General features: G+C 51.4%; 1 protein-coding gene across 3 annotated transcripts; it reads left to right on the top strand.

Moving 5' to 3' along the window:
• Window positions 1-782: 782 nt before the first annotated feature.
• On the top strand, window positions 783-17410 carry Dennd4b (DENN domain containing 4B). Of its 3 annotated transcripts, none has more exons than XM_035451179.1 (28): window positions 783-920; window positions 2790-3129; window positions 3653-3905; window positions 4140-4209; window positions 4407-4576; window positions 4649-4893; window positions 5720-5786; window positions 5878-5936; window positions 6108-6252; window positions 6698-6873; window positions 7009-7109; window positions 7879-8094; window positions 8514-8659; window positions 8977-9116; window positions 9201-9327; window positions 10491-10697; window positions 11030-11158; window positions 12049-12211; window positions 12776-12988; window positions 13434-13822; window positions 13978-14100; window positions 14297-14466; window positions 14549-14690; window positions 14891-15127; window positions 15895-16021; window positions 16113-16278; window positions 16358-16422; window positions 16515-17410. In XM_035451179.1, the coding sequence occupies exons 2-28, from the start codon at window positions 2813-2815 to the stop codon at window positions 16658-16660; spliced, it is 4509 nt and encodes a 1502-aa protein (XP_035307070.1). In that variant the 5' UTR covers window positions 783-920; window positions 2790-2812; the 3' UTR covers window positions 16661-17410. The 3 variants fall into 3 exon arrangements, with proteins under 3 accessions (XP_035307070.1, XP_035307071.1, XP_027249141.1); XM_027393340.2 differs by lacking the exon at window positions 783-920 and adding an exon at window positions 1013-2026; XM_035451180.1 differs by lacking the exons at window positions 783-920; window positions 12776-12988 and adding an exon at window positions 1012-2026.
• The last annotated feature ends 1304 nt before the right edge of the window (window positions 17411-18714 follow it).

Below are 18714 nucleotides of genomic sequence, written 5' to 3'. Positions count from 1 at the left end.
TGGTCATTTAAGCTTGGAGGGCCTATGCAACTCATGTTCCTAGGACAGTACCATTGTCTATGAACTCACCCACTTCACTGCTCCGTTTGAGTTTAACTCAATGCACCCTTGGAGGCAACCGTGCTGCACATAGGTTTTTCAGCCTTCACCCAGCACGGTGAAAGGAGCGCTGCTCCTCCCCCCCCTCCACTATTCGGCTTCATACCTCTCTTCCTCTTTTTCAATGCTCTTGTCATTTTTCGAAAGGAGAACTGAGAACTTCTAGCTCTGGCCAGAGGGTTCTAAACCTGGAAGTGGGGAGTCACCTGGGTTTTCCAGGTCTAGGTCTTCAGGGCCTTCACTGTGGCTCAGTGACCACATCTGACTGTAGGACTGAGGGCAGGACTGGAGCACCGGCTCTGACTTCGGGGCCACCTGGGGTCAGTGTCTTGCTTGTCCGCTGGGTGGTGGGAATTCTGCCTGGTTGCAGGGGGCCCTCCCAGCCACCAGGGGTCGCGCTGCAGGCGGCAGAGTTCTGGGCCACCGCTAGCCAGGGTCACGGCCGCAGGCCCGGGTTGGGGGGGGGCGGTGAAATAGCGGCGGCTCTCGGGTGGGGGTGGGGGGGTGAGTGGAGAAAGCAGGGCGCGCACAAGAGCGCGGGGTCCCCAGCACCGCGGGAGCCGCAGGATCGCGCGCTCGGAGCTAGCGGCAGCAGTCCCCGCGTGGCGCAGCGCGCGGGGACGCTGGGACCGCCCAGATCTCTCTCTACGGTGCCCGGAGCCCTCGGCCGCCTCTTCTTCCTTCAGCCCGCGGCGCGAGCGGCTCCCGAGTAGAGCGCGCCATGTCCGGGGCTGGATAGCCGCCCGGCCGCCCGCCGGCCCGCCAGCCCGCCCTCCAAGCCACCCGCCAGCGGGCCGGCTGGGGAGTCCCAGGGCAGGCAGGTAGGGGCCGGACCGGGCGGGGCGGCAGGGGGGAAGGGCGGGCGGAGGGCGGGCGGGCGGCGCGAGGGACTGTCCCCAGCTGTTCTTCTGCGCTGCGCATCTGGTTCCGCTTCCTCCCTCCCAGGGAAGTGAAAGTGGAGGGGAGGGCGCAACCCGAAGCTAGCTAGCTGTGCCCGGCACCCTACACCCTGGAGCTCCCGCGGGCGCTCAAGTCAGAGCACCCCTCCTTCCTGCTACGGTCACGCGGCTGCTGGCGCTGCTGCCGTCACGTTCTCGGCAGTCTGTGCGCGCGCTTCCCTCGGCCCTCTGGCCCCTTGCTCAGCCACCTCCCCCGCGGCGCGTCCTCTGCCCCAGCCCGGACTTCCCGTCCTCCGGCATGTGGGCGTTGGGACCCAGTGTGGCTCCAGTGCCGTTGTTTTCCCCAAGGGAGAAGGGGCTGTATTCTATAGGCCTCTACTCTGACTGGGTGAGGGTAGGCCTGGATGCACAAGTCCAGTTGATCCGGAGCCACCCACTTGCCTATAGAGGGTCTCATCTAACGGCTTTTGCCTATGGCCTTGGGGCACAGAGCTCCTATTGGCCTGCAGTGGATGAGAGAGGGAGCTGTATCTTGGAGTTAAATCAGGAAGCTGACGAGGACTCCTGGCTTCACCTCTCAGATGTGGAGAAGCTCAAGCTAAATTTAGCTTGAGTTGGGGCATGTGTATCCAGAGGCCAGGTTAAGAAGACAGCTCGCTTGGCTCCAGGTCTCCGAGGAATAGTGGGAGTTTGAATAGACCGTGCATCCTGTAGACATTGGGAGTTCCCCCTGCCTTGCTCAGGATCCTTAGAGTGAGGCTTGCCTTGATCTGATACTGTACAGGCACCTTCAACAGCGCGGTCCCCCTCCCATCGCTACCACACACCCATAGGCTGACTTATGCTGAGTGAGCTGCAGCTTCCCCTTTGCAGCCCTTTCAGGAAGTAACCTCCCTTCCCCTCTGAAGCACTCTCCCAGCCTCCAGCCCTTTGCAAGCCACCCACCAGGCTTCTTCCCACCTGCAGCACCCTGGGGTACCTCAGGACTCTTGGGACTCCCACTCCCCAGGGTCAGGCCATGGAGGCAGGTGAGAAAAGTTACCAACAGACTGTTGTGGGCCTGATACTGTCTGGGTCTGGGTGGCATGGGAACGGAATGGCTGGAGCTATCGGCCATCGTTCCTTTGTACCTAACTACAAACACCTAAAAATTCTGGAGATGGGAGAGCCCTGGTTGCTTGGCCAAATAGGTAAAGCTAAGCTAGAAAAAAATAGATACTAGAAGTCTGAGCAGCAGCTAAATATTGAGTTTTGCAGGCCTTCCCAGAAACCTGTGGGGTCTTCTAAAAATGTAAGGGTGGGTGATTGAAGAGCATTGGCTGTTTCAGAAGGTTCTTGTGGTGTTACTACCACATCAGGAAGGTCAGAGACCTGTGAGAAGGCTAAGGCTGGTATGGTGTGAATGATGTCATTGCAGGCCTTTATAGAAAATACTGTGTTCTCTGAGATGTAATTGTAGAGGGTGGAGAGAGGCAGGCCTTTAAAGGAATGGGTGAGCAATGGCAGATGTGTGTTGTAGAGTGGAGTTTGGGTTCTTTGGGAAGAGAGTACTGATGTCACTAAGAAGGAGGGACCTAGTGGTCTCTAGGGAGCTATAATGGGATCTTGAGAGTTTGGTGATGTCACAGGCGGGAGAGTTCAGGATTGGCTGATCATTTATCCTTTCCTTAGAAGAACTAGGAAGAGAAAAGAAGGGAGAGGGTTCATGGGAACCATGGGAACACTAGCCTCTGGTTGCCATGGGAATACTAGCCTCTCTTGCTTCATCTTTTTCTCAATTAACCATTCCAGATGCCGTGAGTGAAGGGGGGGCCATGGCGGATGAGCGGCCTCCCCGGTTGGTGGATTACTTTGTGGTGGCTGGGCTTGCAGGAAATGGAGCACCTATACCTGAGGAGACGTGGGTTCCTGAACCTACTGGGCCCTTGCGCCCTCCCCGGCCAGCTGAACCTATTACAGATGTGGCAGTCATTGCTAGAGCACTGGGCGAGGAAGTACCCCAGGGCTATACATGCATCCAGACGTCTGCTGGTGGCCACCCCTTAGAGCTCAGTGCTGGGCTCCTGGGTGGAACTCAACCAGTCATCTGCTACCGCAGGGGGCGTGACAAGCCCCCCCTTGTTGAGTTGGGGTGTGTACCCTTAACAATGCTGGCACTAGGGGAAGCTGGGAGGGACTTTTGAGTGACCTAAGAAGAGGCGAGGATATGGGTTGAGAGGAGGAATATGGGAACAGTAGCAGGATGGATTGGAGGTCAGAGGGGAGGGGCTTGCTGCCTGTGCTGCTGCTTACTAGCCAGTGAATGTTTCTTTATCTGTAAAAGGATAGTGACTCCTCACTGGCTGGTTCAGAATATCAAATGGGATAAGCCATGTACGGAATTTAGCGAAGAGTCAGTCTGTTGGTTTTTGGTGCTTACCCTTGAGAACTGTGGAGGACATGGCTTGAAGAAGTGGTTACTGACTGAGAGGTAGAGCCAAGGGCAAAAGAAGGCAAGGATCCTAAAGGACAGAACTAAGTAGGAAGTAGTGGGCTGTACTAGCAGAGCTTGAAAAAGCTAAGAGCATGAAAGGTTTAGGAGACCGGGTAGGCAGATCTGGTAGGATCAAGTCTTTCTATCCTGACCTCTTGATATCTTTACTCCCTATGCCAAGGGTGTTATATGAAGGGAAGGAACGACCCAAACCTGGCTTCCAAGTGCTTGACACGACACCATATAGTCACTCAGCCAACCTGGCCCCTCCAGGCCCTGGACACCCCCGCACCTACCTCATGTACCGGCGAGCAGCAGAGGGGGCAGGGTTGCATGCCCTGGGCATCACTGACCTTTGCCTGGTTCTGCCCAGCAAGGGTGAGGGCACTCCTCACACTTACTGCCGGTTGCCCCGCAACCTCAACCCTGGCATGGTGAGTGGTACTGTGGTTTTGAGAGCTGCCACCTTTGCCATTAGTGTAAGGGTGTAGACATGGGGAACAAAGGCCACTGACACAAGGGCCAGATCAGAGGTGGCTTGGCTGGGAGGACTGGAATTAGGGGCAGCTCTGAAGACAGAAGACAACTGAAGGGTAGTAGAAAGAAGATGGACCCCAGAAACCTTTGTTAGTGATGTATCTGCTTATCTCTTGTCGTTTCTGGGGCAGTGGGGCCCAGCGGTGTACCTGTGCTACAAGGTGGGCCTGGCCAAAGCCAACACACTGGTGTATGAGGCAGGTGAGTGGTCCCTTTGTTCTTCCTATCCTTTGACCCTCCATTCTTCTGCTTGGTACCTCTTGGTTGGTAACTTCAGTGATCCCAGAACTTACTTCCCTTTGCCATCTAGACCTTCTCTGGGATCCTCTAGTTTCTTTATCTGGAAACTAATGGACCTCTTCACTGTAATGGGTGCTTTTAATTCTGCTGGGGTATAGAGCTGCTGGGCCGCTACCCAGAGGAAGACAATGAGGCATTCCCGCTGCCCGAGTCAGTGCCAGTCTTCTGCCTGCCCATGGGAGCCACTATCGAGTGCTGGCCTGCCCAGACCAAGTACCCGGTGCCTGTCTTCTCCACCTTTGTGCTCACGGGTGCTGCTGGTGATAAGGTGGGTATGTGGACTGTGCTAAGGGATCCACTCAATGCAGAGCCCATCTGATCATCTCTATGCCCCTGCCAGGTGTATGGTGCCGCCTTGCAGTTCTATGAAGCGTTCCCGAGGGCCAGGCTGTCAGAGAGGCAGGCGCGGGCACTGGGCCTGCTGAGTGCCGTGGAACGGGGCCGGGCACTGGGGGGCCGAGCGGTGCGCAGCCGGCGAGCCATTGCTGTGCTGTCCCGCTGGCCGGCCTTCCCAGCCTTCAGAGCCTTCCTCACCTTCCTTTACCGCTACTCCGTCTCAGGACCCCATCGTCTGCCCTTAGAAGCGTGAGCATGACTCTCCTGACCCTGGGGAGTTATGAGGCATTAGAGAGGACAAATGGGAGATGTTAGAATGGAATTGGGAGTGGGGGCATGTACACTGAGCACCCAGAGGACAGGACTGCGATGTATGGTTATGTAGTTTGTCCATTACGAAAGCCTCTGGCTGGAGGTAAGTGGAGCCTGAAATCCAGCCTGTACTTGTTAGGTGGGTCTTGGCTAGGTCTACGTATGTCCAGCACAGATCTGTTTCTTATTTTTATTTATTTATTTACTTATGAGACAGGGCTTACTTTATAGCCCTAGGTGGCCTAGAACTCTTCACATAGACCATGCTGGCCTCAAAGTCATAGAGGTGACTTTCTGAGTACTGGGATTAAAGGCATGTGTCACCATGCCCAGTTTTTTATTGTTGTTGTTATTATTTCTTTTAGAGAAGTTCTTATGGTAGCCCTGGTTAGCCTGGAACTCATTATGTAGATGAGGGGATTTCAGGCAAGGGGATCTTTTTTTTTTTTTTTTTTTTTTTGAGACAGGGTTTCTCTGTGTGGCTTTGGAGGCTGTCCTGGCACTCGCTCTGGAGACCAGGCTGGTCTCGAACTCACATCGATCGCCCTCCCTCTGCCTCCCCAGTGCTGGGATTAAAGGCATGGGCCACCAACGCCCAGCCCTCTCTTTTCTAATATATATATAAGATCTGTATCTAAAGCTGATCCAAGTCAAGGGGTAGGGTTCAGGGAGGAATGAGGTTTTTGAGGCTAGGATAAAGCGATGAGAGTATGTGGAGGGATAGGACTGGAGAGTCAGTGCCAACTCTTTCCTCTCTCCTTAGGCACATCTCCCACTTCATTCACAACGTCCCGTTCCCTTCCCCACAGAGACCACGCATCCTAGTGCAGGTGAGAGGTGAGCCTAGGGCTGGGCTGGATGAAAGGAGAGGAGTCGGCAGGGGCTAGCCATGAGCATCCTGACCTGTGGCTCCTCTCCCAGATGTCTCCCTATGACAACCTGCTCCTCTGTCAACCTGTCTCCTCACCCCTGCCCCTCAGGTATGTGCCTAAATGGGGGTGGGGAATTGGGGGGTGGACCTTGATGACATGGGGTATAATAGGAGGTATGAGTCAGATGAGTACAGCTGTTGAGACCTTTGCCGACTGGCCCACGACTGTGTCCAGCTCTCGAGTCTGCTAGTGACCTTTTCCTCCTTTTGCTTCCTCCAGTGGTGCTAGCTTTCTGCAGCTGCTACAGAACCTGGGCCCCGAATTGTCTATTACGTTGCTGCTGGCTGTGCTCACAGAGCACAAACTTCTGGTCCACTCGCTGCGGCCAGATCTGCTCACCAGTGTCTGCGAGGCCCTTGTCTCCGTGAGTACCACCTTATCTAGTCTACTTCTCCAGGATTGCTGTCTTTTCTGGTGCCCCTCCATCCAGAACTGGACTCCTCCCTTTCCTTCTTAGGAAGAGGGTCTTCAGTCTCTCTGCCTGGGTTTAGTTGTTAGAGGAAGGGTTTTTCTTCAAGCTTAGCTCCAATAGCTTTTTTCTTTTTTCTTTTCTTTTTTTAAGGATTTATTTATTATTTATACAGTGTTCTGGCATGTAAACAGACCAGAAGAGGAAACCAGATCTCATTATAGATGACTGTGAGCCACCATGTGGGTGCTGGGAATTGAACTCAGGTCCTCTGAAAGAACAGCCAGTGATCTTAACCTCTGAGTCATCTCTCCAGCCCCTCCAATAGCTTCTGTCAATAGGCCCAACCGCCACAAGGCCAGGCTCCTGTGCTCACTGGTTCTCACTCCTTGGTCTTTAGATGATCTTCCCCCTGCACTGGCAGTGCCCCTACATTCCGCTGTGCCCACTGGTGCTGGCGGATGTGCTGAGCGCCCCTGTGCCCTTCATTGTGGGTATCCACTCCAGTTATTTCGATCTGCATGACCCACCTGCTGATGTCATCTGCGTTGATCTTGATACCAACACACTTTTCCAGTATGAGGCTAAGTATCATTTGAAGGCTAGGGAGGGAAGCATGCAAGGGCTGGTGTGTGGGTTTATTGTTGGCTCAAAGGGAGTTTTAGACTTCATAGAAGCCCCAACACCTTTTCTCCTTATGTTATCTCTTAGAACGGAGGAGAAGAAGCCCCTCTCTGCTAGGACCCTGCCCCGCAGACCATACAAGCTTTTGCTGGCCACACTGACAAATCTGTACCAGCAGTTGGATCAGAGTGAGAAGCCTGTGGGCTTGGGAGGCTGGAAGCTGTTGTTGGCCTCAAATCTCCAGTTTGAGGGGAGGGTCCAGGGACAATAGATCTTCTCTGAAGTGCTTAGAGGAATTTGGATTTGGTGGAATTGAAATGAAATTAGAGGCAGTGGCAGGGGAGCAGCATTCCTGAGCCTATCAAGAAAGTTGAGGGGCTGGAGAAATGGCTCAGTGATTAAGAGCTATGGCTGCTCTTCCAGAGGATCCGGGTTCAATTCCCAGCACCCACATGGCAGCTTACAACTGTCTAACTCCTGTTCCAGGGGGTCTGACACCTTTATACCAATGCACATGAAATTAATTATTAGAAAGGAAGAAAGAAAGAAAGAAAGAAAGAAAGAAAGAAAGAAAGAAAGAAAGAAAGAAAGTTGAGCCTGCTGGGCAATGGGGGCGCATGCCTTTAGTCCCGGCACTTTGGATGCAGAGGCAGACAGATCTCTGTGAGTTCAAGACCAGCATGGTCTACAAAGTGAGTTCCAGAAGAGCCAGAGCTGTTACACAGAGAAAATCCTGTATCAAAACACAAACAAACAAACAAACAAACCAACAAAAAAACAGACCATTGAGCCTGTCACTGGAGACGCTTGGAACTGGTGCCTAAACGTATGCTTTTGGTCACCCCGGTGCAAGATCTGTCAGAGGCTGGTTTTGGAGATGGAGACATTTGTGTGAAAAACAGGGTGAGGCAAGCCCTGTGAGTGCTAACCTTGACTCTCAGACATATTGATTCCCAGCTTACACTGGACCAGAAGAGGAGGCCTCCCTGGAATTCCTGCTGACAGACTATGAGGCAGTATGTGGCCGCCGGACACGCCTGGAGCGGGAAGTCCAGGGAGCCTTCCTGCGCTTCATGGCTTGTCTGCTCAAAGGCTACAGGGACTTCCTGCGTCCTCTCATTCAGGCCCCCTCTGAGGGGTCTCGAGATGTTGACAACCTTTTCTACCTTCAGGGTAAATAAAGTGGGTCTGAGTTTATTTGTTAAAGGTTTGGGGGGGGCATGGTTAGGGGTTTGGGCTCCATGGGGAAGGAGAAAGGGGCACTGGCTGGCAGTGGAGACATTATTTATTCTGCCACTCTTCTGGTCTTGGAGGCAATATGGGTATAGAGCTGGATGTGTCCTACTGTCTGGGAGCCCTTAGCATAAGATGAACAGCAGTCAGGGGTACAGGTCTGTTGGGGGACCTGCCTTTGGGAGATTCCCAGTCTGCACCAGTAGATACAAACAGATAAATGGAAGGGACTGAGGAACTGTGGTTTTGGAGAGCTGGTCTGTGGGAGAGGTGTGACTTTGAATGGTGTGAGCTAAGAGCTGGGTACAGGTAGATAGAGAATTGTTGTAACCCCTTCTGACCCATCCTCACTCCCTCAGGTTTCCTCAAGTCCCGGGAACGCTCAAGCCACAAGCTGTACTCTCAGCTGCTGCATACACAGATGTTCTCACAGTTCATTGAGGAATGCTCTTTTGGCTCTGCCCGGCATGCTGCCCTTGAATTCTTTGATTCTTGTGTCGATAAGGTATTGGGGGCATTGTCCCTTCTGTATGTACCTACTGACCACTGAGTTCCTCCTAGTTGTCTCTGTTGTCCCCAGGCCACTATTAACTGTGTTTCTCAGCTGTGCCTATGATGGACTGACTGCTGGAGTTAGACAAAGCACCGCATGGGCAGCCATACATGGCCGGCTTCATTTGTTTTACTTTCCTTTCATTCTTGACTCTTCTTCTCCAGATGGATCTCCAGGACTCCTCCCCCATGAATGTGTTTTTCTGGGAGAGGCCATCTTCTGGGGACGAAGGCTCTGTTAACTCTTACTCTTTTACCATCCTGTTCCAGGTCCACCCCGAGCAGGAGAAACCTGAGCCAACACCCTTAGTGGAGCTGGAGGAGCTATCAGGAAGTGAGCTCACTGTCTTCATCACGCCCCCAGAGGAGCCCCCGGTACTGGAAGGCAGTGAATCTACTCCCCAGTACTGGTAAGAGTGACTTTTCCTTTCACCTTTCCCAAGGCCCATGCTTGGCCCTGTGCTAACTGCCCCATGTTGCCTCTGTCTCTCTAGTTATGATGGGTTTCCAGAGCTAAAAGCTGAACTATTTGAGTCTCCTCAGGAACAACAGGGAGCCCTGCCTGTGCCGGGCCCATCACGTAGTGCCCCCAGCAGTCCTGCGCCTCGTCGTACCAAACAGGTAACTAGCAGTAGGCCCCATAGGGGAACCTGGCACAGTGGTTATTGCTTTATGGTCAAATGAGGATACTAATGGTGCTTATCTCATAAAGTTGATGGGCGATTTCATAAAAAAAAAAAAAACAAGCAAACAGCTGGGCGTTGGTGGTGCATGCCTTTCTTTATCCTAGCACGTGGGAGGCAGAGGCAGGTGGATCTCTGTGAGTTCGAGACCAGCCTGGTCTACAAGAGCTAGTTCTAGGACAGCCTCCAAAGACACAGAGTAATCCTGTCTCGAAAAACCAAAAACCAAAACAAAACAAAAAACAAGCAAACAAAAAACCCCACACTGTACAGCCAGGCATAGTGATGCATGCCTTTGGTTTCGGTACTTGGGAGGCAGAGGCAGGCAGATGTCTTGAGTTCAAGGTCAGCCTGATCTACATAGTGAGTTCCAGGACAGCCAAAACTGTATAGTGAGAAACTGTCTCAAAAAACCAAACAACACAAAAAGGAGGCCATGCGCTTGTTCCAGCCGAAGTATGATGGGATCATCCTTCCTGGCAAATAAATTTTATTCAAAAGGCCAATAAAAATTTTTCTCAGAAGGAAAAAAAAGAAAAAACAAACAAACAACAACAAAATGCTGTACAGACATTAGCTTTTGTTACCATTGTCATTTACCATCATCTCCTGATGTGGAGCTGAGCCACAGCTTGCAAGGTGTCTACCTGTGCTCCAGAGCCAGGCTCCTCTGTCCTACTGAGGCTTCCAGGAGGACTGTAGCTTAGGCAGTGCCTCAGCCCTCATATATCCTTGGAACCCAGACCCTGTCTCAGGAAAAATGTTGCTTCTCACACTGTCCTACACTCAGAAGGCTGAGGCAAGATCTGGTGTTTGAGTCTGGCCTCAGACTTCATCTCAGAAAAAGAAAAAAAAAAAAAAGCCGGGAGGTGGTGGTTCATCCCAGCACTCAGGAGGCAGAGTGAGGAGGGCAGATCTCTGTGAGATCGAGACCAGCCTAGTCTACAAGGGCTACTTCCAGGACAGCCTCCAAAGCCACAGAGAAACCCTGTCTCAAAAAACCAAAAAAAAACAACAAAAAAAAACAAAAACAAAAAAAAACACCCATCTATGCTGGCCTTGGCATTGTATTTACCTTCGTGTGTCTCTTGTCCCACCTAGGAGATGAAGGTTGCACAGCGAATGGCACAGAAGTCAGCCACTGTGCCTGAGCTGTGGGCCCGGTGCCTACTGGGTCACTGTTATGGACTGTGGTTCCTGTGCTTGCCTGCCTATGTGCGTTCAGCACCCTCCCGAGTGCGAGCACTGCATAAAGCCTACCATGTGTTGCGTGAGATGGAGAGCCGCAAGGTGGTGCTCCCTGATGAGGTAGGCATTCACTACCTGTGTGTTCATACCCACCCCTAATCCCAGCAAGCATGTGTAGCTCTAGGGACTTCGAGAGGGAAACTTGGTGGAGACCAGGTAGAGTGAATGGGCAGACCAGAGTTGAGTAGCTGCTCCGCCATCAACAATCACAAATTTCACGAGCTTGTGCAGGGGGAAACAGTGGAGACCGCTGGACATGAGGCGCAGCAGGAAGGAACTGCCAGGAGCCAGTGCGTCCTCTGAGAATTAGGAGGCTGGAAGAGGGAGCTTGCTGAGACTTGGGGATTTGGGTTGGAGTAAATGCCTTACGTCCTGTGGCTCTCTTGGCCTAGGTATGTTACCGGGTGTTAATGCAGCTCTGCTCACACTATGGGCAGCCCGTGCTGTCTGTGCGAGTCATGCTAGAGATGCGGCGGGCAGGCATTGTGCCCAACACCATCACCTACGGTTACTACAACAAGGTACTTAATTGGGGGCAAGAGGTAGGATGGGAGTCTCTGCTGGGACCTGTTGCAGGGACAATGCTGTTCTTCGACAGCTGCTGTCCCTATTCCTTGGTCCTGCAGTCATTGTTGTCTTTTGTGCTTCTCTGTTGCCTTTGCACAGATAGAAGAAGGTCTTTTCATTTTGTTTTGTTTTTGTTTTTGCAGACTTAGCTACTTTGATTCTTTATTTACTACTTTGATTCTTATTTATAACAATCTTAAACTCCATGCCAGACACTGTTCTAGATACATTATACATTTTAAATCATTTCATCTCCACTGTGTCCCATGGCATAGAATGGTCATACCTTGTATTATAGGAGTTGAGGTTGCAGAGAATTCATAACTTGCCCCAGGTCCCACAGTAAGCAAGTTAGGGAATCAGAATATAAGCAAAATTATATTCAGAATTCAGCCTCTTAACCATAATACTAAACTGTCTCCTGTTTTTCAGATAAGGAAACTAAATAGTCAAGCAGTTGAGATTATTTCTTCAAAGACATTCAGTTTATAAATAGAGTCTAGCTGGGCATGACGATGCACAATTTTAACCCCAGCACTCAGGAGGCAGAAGCAGGAGGATCTCTGTGAGTTCAAGGCCAGCCAGGGCTACATAGTGAGATCCTATATCAATGGATGGATGGATGAATGGATGGATGGATGGATGGATGGATGGATGGATGGTAGAGGCTAGATACACTTTCTCTATTATTCCATTATTACTGACAATGCCTCTTTGGGGCTCCTGTTTCTGGGTGAGCTATTGGCTAGATAGTTCTAGCCAGCATGTTTGGAGAAAAAGGTCGTCGTCCCTGGGGTTCAGGACATGAGGTAAGGCATCACTAGACTGGCACTGTGATTGACAGGCTGTGCTGGAGAGCAAATGGCCATCTGGTACACCGGGTGGACGCCTACGCTGGGCCAAGCTCCGGAATGTTGTCTTGGGGGCCGCTCAGTTCCGCCAGCCTTTGAAGGACAGACGCCAGCAACAGGTGGCTGTGCACCAAGAGCCGGGCCACTCTCAGACAGGTGGGTCGGGACTGGCAGGATAGCTGTGGTGCCAGACATGATGTTTCACACCTGCAGTCCTAGCACTGGGGAAGCTAAGACAGGATGATTGATTGTTGCAAATTCAAGGCTACCTTGAATTTAGTGAGTTCCAGGCAAGATTGGAATACATAGTGAGAATTTGTATCAAAAGAAAAAAAAGAGGGGGCTTAATGGTGGCTCAAGCCTTTTATCCCAGCACTCAAGAGGCAGAGGCAGAGGCAGAGGCAGAGGCAGAGGCAGAGGGGGGCTGATCTTTGTGCATTCTTGGCCAGCCTAGTCTACACAGTGAGTTCCAGGATAGCCAAGACTGTACAGAAAACCCTGTCTCAAAAAACAACAACAAAAATGACAGGGCTGGATGAGGTAGTTAGGTTCAGATGGGAAGAGACCCAGAAAACTAGGACCGGCAGGTCTTTCTGTGTATGGATAAAGTGCATTTGTTTGTAGTGAGGTGTAAAGTTCTACCTAGGAGAAACCCTACAAAACCTGAGTTCACCCAAGGGGTGGTTTCAGTCTGGGGCTAAATTCTTGTACTTTCTACAGAGGTCTGTCTAGAGCGCCCCTCCCCAACACGACCTCTTCAGCGCCAGACTACTTGGGCGGGGCGAAGTCTTCGGGAACCATCCTCACCCACTGGGCGCCTGGTCAAGAGTGGCAGCCTAGGCAGTGCCCGAGGGACCCAGCCCACTGTGGAGGCTGGTGTGGCTCACAGAGCCCAAGGGGCCCAGCCCACTGTGGAGGCTGGTGTGGCTCACAGTGAGTTCCCTTATCTGACCTTCCCTAACAACTTTTCAGCTAGAGATGGGAAGACTAGGGTGATGATTAGTGGCCCTGTAGTCCCCTGAGGCAATCTTGCATAAATGTTATGGTGAGTTTTGATGTTAGAGTTTGTTGGTTTATACAGTTTGTCTGGGTGTTTTGCCTGCATGTATGATAGTATATCACCTGCATCCCTGGTGCTCATGAAGGCCAGAAGAGGCTATCAGATCCCCTGGAACTGAAGTTACATGAAGTTGTGAGCTGCCATGTGGGTGCCGGGAGTTGAAACCAGGTCTCAGGAAGAGCAGTGCTACTCCTAACTGCTGAGCCATCTTTCCCATCACGGATGCTAGAGTTTTTGCTGCAAGAATTGTATTTATTCAGGAAAAGAGCAACCGGAAGAATGCAGGACTTCATCTCTCAATTCTCTTTTGACCTGCAGTGATAGAGGCCTTGGGGGTCCTTGAACCCCGTGGATCACCCGTGCCTTGGCAGGATGGAAGTCTCTCAGACCTGAGTCTGACAGGGGAAGAACTGGCACCTGGAGGAAGCCCAGGGGGCTCAGGCTCAGCCCTGAGTGCCCAGTCCACGGAGGCCCTAGAAGGAATAAGTGGGCGGGGTCCCAAAACTAGTGGATGTCAGGAGGAGGTGGGCACCCCGAGAAAAGGGCTGGGTGCCCGCCTCCAACAGCTGCTCACCCCTTCCCGTCGCTCCTCTGTGTCCCGCATCCCCCCACCTGAGTTGCCCCCTGACCTTCCTCCTGCGGCCCGCCGAAGTCCCATGGATAGCCTTCTGTGGCCCCGAGAACGCCCTGGATCCACTGCTTCTGAGGTAGCCAGTGAGAGAGGAGATACCTTCCTATCAGGAGGGGAGGGGCTGCTGACTGGGAGAATGCCCCTAAAGGTGACTCTGAGAGTGACTGAAACCAGCATTCTAAGTGAGAGGAACAAAGGACTAGCTGACTGTGCTTTCTCTTGTAATGGCAGAGTTCCGCTTCTCTGGGCAGTGAGTGGGATCTCTCAGAGTCTTCTCTCAGCAGCCTGAGTCTTCGCCGTTCCTCAGAGCGCCTCAGTGACACCCCTGGACCTTTCCAACCACCCTCCCTGGAAGTGAGCATACTTCCATCTACACGATTGTGCTGGAACACACACAGCTCTTATCCCATCCTGGAAAGGCAGCGGGAGGGGAGGAGGTGAAAGGAGGTCTGGCTGGCTGAGGTTTAGAGATGACAGGGACAGGAAAGGGCATGGGCTTTGGGGCCCTGGAACCAGATAAGGCTCATTTCCTGGGGTCTCTTGTTTACAGATTCTGTTGTCGAGCTGCTCCCTGTGCCGCGCCTGTGATTCGCTGGTGTATGATGAGGAAATCATGGCTGGCTGGGCACCTGATGACTCTAACCTCAATACAACTTGCCCCTTCTGCGCCTGTCCCTTTGTGCCCCTGCTCAGTGTCCAGACCCTTGATTCTCGACCCAGGTGCTCAAAGCAGGAAAAGTGCTATGGGAGGGACAGGCAGATGGTACTCCAAGAGCTGACACCTCCTGCTGTTCCCTTGTAGTGCCCCCAGCCCAAAGTCTGCCCTTGCTGGTGCCAGTGGCAGCAAAGATGCTCCTGTCCCTGGGGGTCCCGGCCCTGTGCTCAGTGACCGGAGGCTTTGCCTTGCCCTGGATGAACCCCAGCTCTGCAATGGGCATATGGGGGTAAGAGTTGGACCAGAGGGATATGAGGAAGTGGGTGTGTGTTTTCTGTTGAAGGGAGGTCAAGGGGTGCCAGGTAGATGGGCATTAAGGATGAGGGGTATGTAAGAGGCTTTGGGACTTGCTGAGTTACTGGGAGGCGAGTCTCTGGGTGTGAGCCTTTAGTATATCTGTTCTGACTGCTTTCCTACTTGTGCCTATAGAGTGCTTCCCGGAGAGTTGAGAATGGGGCATGGGCATACCTGAGCCCTCTGGTGCTTCGGAAGGAGCTGGAGTCTCTGGTAGACAATGAGGGCAGTGAGGTGTTGGCATTGCCTGAGTTGCCTGCTGCCCACCCCATCATCTTCTGGAACCTCCTGTGGTATTTCCAACGGCTGCGCCTGCCTAGCATTCTCCCAGGCTTGGTGTTGGCCTCCTACGATGGCCCTTCACCCCGCCAGGTCAGGGCCCTTGTGTAGTCCTTCCTCCCGAGTGCTTCCCTCCTTGCCTCTCAAGTCTTTGTCTCCTTGTCCTCTCTGCCTTTAGCAGTGTAGAAAGGCCATTTTACCAGCACATTTGCTACTGGGACCCTCCATTTCATCATCTGTCACATGGCATAAGCAGGGGAGCTGGAGAGATGGCTCAGTGGTTAAGAGGCTGCTCTTCCAGAGGACCTGGGTTCAATTCCCAGCACCCACATGACAGCTCACAACTGTCTATAACTGTCAGTTACAGGGGATCTGACATTCTCACACCAATGAACATAAAATAAAATTAAATTAAAAAAAAAAAAACACATGGGATAAGCAGTAACCTAACAGGATAGGTACTTGATTTAGTGACTAGTACCTAAAAAATGGTTCATGCTTTTCTGTTTATTCTGCCAATATTTTTTGCTTACATTTTAGGGTCTAGGTGCTAGGTATGTAACAAAGTAAAACAGAATTCTTACCCTTAAGAACTGGGAGAGGAGAATTTCTTTCCTTAGGACCTGGTGGCTCCAGTCTTTAATCCCAACATTTGGGAGGAGGCATGCAGATAGGTCTCTGTGAGTTCAAGGCCTGCCAATCTATGTAGTGAGACCCTGTCTCAAATACCAAAAACAGCCAAAATAAGTTCTTTCCCTTTCTCTTTTATTGTCCCCTATAATGTCCCTCTGTTTCTCTGAACATTGTCTGTCCTTTTCTTGTCCTCTGCCTCTCATTCTGAATTTTTCTTCTTCTCTCAGTCCTCCCAGGGACCATCTCCTTGGCTCACCCCTGATCCAGCCTCTGTGCATGTGCGTTTGCTGTGGGATGTCCTGACCCCTGATCCCCACAGCTGCCCACCTCTCTATGTGCTCTGGAGGGTCCACAGTGAGTTGGTACTTGATCTAGGAGTGGAAGGGTTGGGCTCCTCACCTAGAGAGTTAGGTGATCCTCGTAAACCTTCCTTCCTTTCATCCAGGCCAGATCCCACAGCGAGTAGTATGGCCAGGCCCAGTACCCTCTTGTCTTAGCTTGGCATTACTGGAGTCAGTACTACGCCATGTTGGACTCAACGAGGTTCATAAAGCTGTTGGGCTCCTGCTGGAAACTCTAGGGCCTCCTCCCACTGGCCTGCACCTGCAGAGGTATGAAGCTCTCACCTAGGTGACCCTCAATCTGTCCTTTGTACCTCTTTTCTTTGACACTCTTCTATGTTTACTACAGAGGAATCTACCGTGAGATCCTATTCCTGACAATGGCTGCTCTGGGCAAGGACCATGTGGACATAGGTAAGGGTGCAATGAGGTGCTGAAGGGATAAGGGATATGGGAGCAGACATGAGAGGAGGTCCTAGTTCATCAGTTTCTATCCTCTACTCTAGTGGCTTTCGACAAGAAGTACAAGTCTGCCTTTAACAAGCTGGCCAACAGCATGGGCAAGGAGGAACTGAGGCAGCGGCGGGCACAGATGCCTACTCCCAAGGCTATTGACTGCCGAAAATGTTTTGGAGCACCTCTGGAATGCTAGGGACCCTTAAGTCTTCCTCTCCTGCCTTGGGTAGAGAGGTGAGGAAGAGCGGATTCTAGACATAGCTTGACTCCCTATTCCCTTCATAGAGGAATTGGAAACGAGCTGTTCAGCCATAGGCTCCAAGTGGAAATAGCAGGAAGAGGAATTCACTGTTACCAAAAGTCACAATTCCCCTAGCTCCAACCTGCCCAATATGTCATGCTGATGTTGGGGAGAGCTGGGGAAGTTGGCACAACTCCATTCTTTCTCCATCCTATTCCAGGGACTCCTCTCCAGGGTACCCTCAGATATGAAGCACCCTGGTAGAATTAGAAGTTTTTGTTTTAAAAAACAACTGGAAAGATTTAGAGTTCCTGAGCCTTTGCCCTGAATGGGAGGGAGGAATTTCATTCCCCACCTCTCTTCCCTGACATTGCTAAAGGAGCCCACGGCAATCTTAGTGTTGTATTTTATTTAGTTATTTATTCTGAGGCCACAGCTCCTATACTTATGAGATTCTCAAGGAGCATAAGAAAGAGAAGGGAATTAAGTTTGTAGCTTCTTGAGAGCCATGCACTGGGACCCAGAGGAGTTCCAAGCTTCCCTTGGGAAGAATTGGTGCCTCTTGTAGTCCCGGTCCTTCTTGTCCACTCTACCTGGGGGAATGCCTCTCCTGTCCACGGCCTTGACCTGTGCAATAAGGATTGTTCTCTGCAAAGTTTTGTTGTATGTAAATATAGTAAAAGCTGCTTCTGTCTTTTTTCCTTATGCCTCCTGTTCTCTGGATTTGGGGTGATACCTTATTTTTCCTGACTGCACATTCTCTTTGCTGCCTTTCCATTCTTTGTAACCATCAGGTACATCTCAGCCACTTGGTATATAGGGAGTTGCCAGAGCAGAAGGGTGAATCCAGTGCTAGCTATGGTGGTGCCAGTCTTCGTGGCACTTCCGGCCCTCCCACACAATCACCCCCTTGTCCTTCATCTGTACCCCACACAAAGGCTCCATTCTTTAGGGTCCCTGAGCTCATCTTTGCCTTATTTCCTCTCCTCCTGTCCCCTCCCTGACCCCAGCTTCTTCTGTACCTTCACAAAGATGATAGCTCTCCTCACTCGCTGCCATTTCCAGCCCTCTTGTATATCAGAAGCCCTGGCTATCATCCCAGCTCTCCTTAGTTGCTCGAGCTCCAGACAGTGCTCCTCACTGTGATCTAAACTTGGAGGCAGCAATGGGAAGAAAGAAGCAAAGAGTAACAGTCTTGCTGTGTGTGAGTGCCAGGGAAATGGGCATCATTTTTCTCTTTTATTTTTTTAGATTATTTCATGGGTATATGTAGTGTGTGTGTGTGTGTGTGTGTGTGTGTGTGTGTGTGTGTTAAGAGTATACATGTGCACCACATGCATGCAGTGCCGACAGAAGCCAGAAGAGGGTGTTGGATATTATGGAACTAGAGTCACCAAGTTGATGCTAGGAACAGAACCCAGGTCCTCTGCAAGAGAAGCAAGAAGCAAGTGCTTTTAACTGCTGAGCTGTATCTCTTCAGTCTCCAAATCCATTTAAGATTGTGCGTGTCTGTGTATGTCTGTGTGTCTGTGTATGCCTGTGCACCAAATATACAGATGCCCACAGCAGCCAGAACAGAGGGTTGGGTCTCTTGGAGCAGGCAGTTGTGAGTTGCTGGATGCTGGTGCTGAGAACTGAATTTGAGTCCTGAAAGACCTGTAAGCACTCTTGACTGCTGAGCTATCTATGTCACTCCCCAGGCATCATTTTTCTAATCTCAGGCCCATCTGGAATTTTCTCTTTTTTCTGTATAATGAAATAAACACAGGAAACGACTCCTAGCAGAGCTACAAAACCAATTACTAAAGGGAATCAACTAACACAAATGCCTTGGGGAAGAGGGGCAGGAGTATTCATAAAGGACATGATTTGCATAAAATATTAGTGCAGATTCCTAGGAGATGGTAATCAGTGGATGTAAAGAATGCAGAGTAGGGGTAGTGGCACACCCTTTTGCTGCTTAGAGGCAGGTGATCTGTGAACTCTCAGCTAGCTAGTCTGGTCTATAT

Source organism: Cricetulus griseus, assembly GCF_003668045.3.
Source record: "Cricetulus griseus strain 17A/GY chromosome 1 unlocalized genomic scaffold, alternate assembly CriGri-PICRH-1.0 chr1_0, whole genome shotgun sequence".
In the NCBI taxonomy this organism is placed as follows: Eukaryota; Metazoa; Chordata; class Mammalia; order Rodentia; family Cricetidae; genus Cricetulus; species Cricetulus griseus.
This window is presented reverse-complemented; position numbering and strand designations above follow the sequence as displayed.

What these genes read in the sequence shown, in the direction of transcription:
- Dennd4b (XM_027393340.2), top strand. An exon ending in CCTACGGTTACTACAACAAG is followed by an intron (nt 11,159 to 12,048) that starts GTACTTAATTGG and finishes TGTGATTGACAG; the next exon opens with GCTGTGCTGGAGAGCAAATG. An exon ending in ACCCTTGATTCTCGACCCAG is followed by an intron (nt 14,467 to 14,548) that starts GTGCTCAAAGCA and finishes GTTCCCTTGTAG; the next exon opens with TGCCCCCAGCCCAAAGTCTG.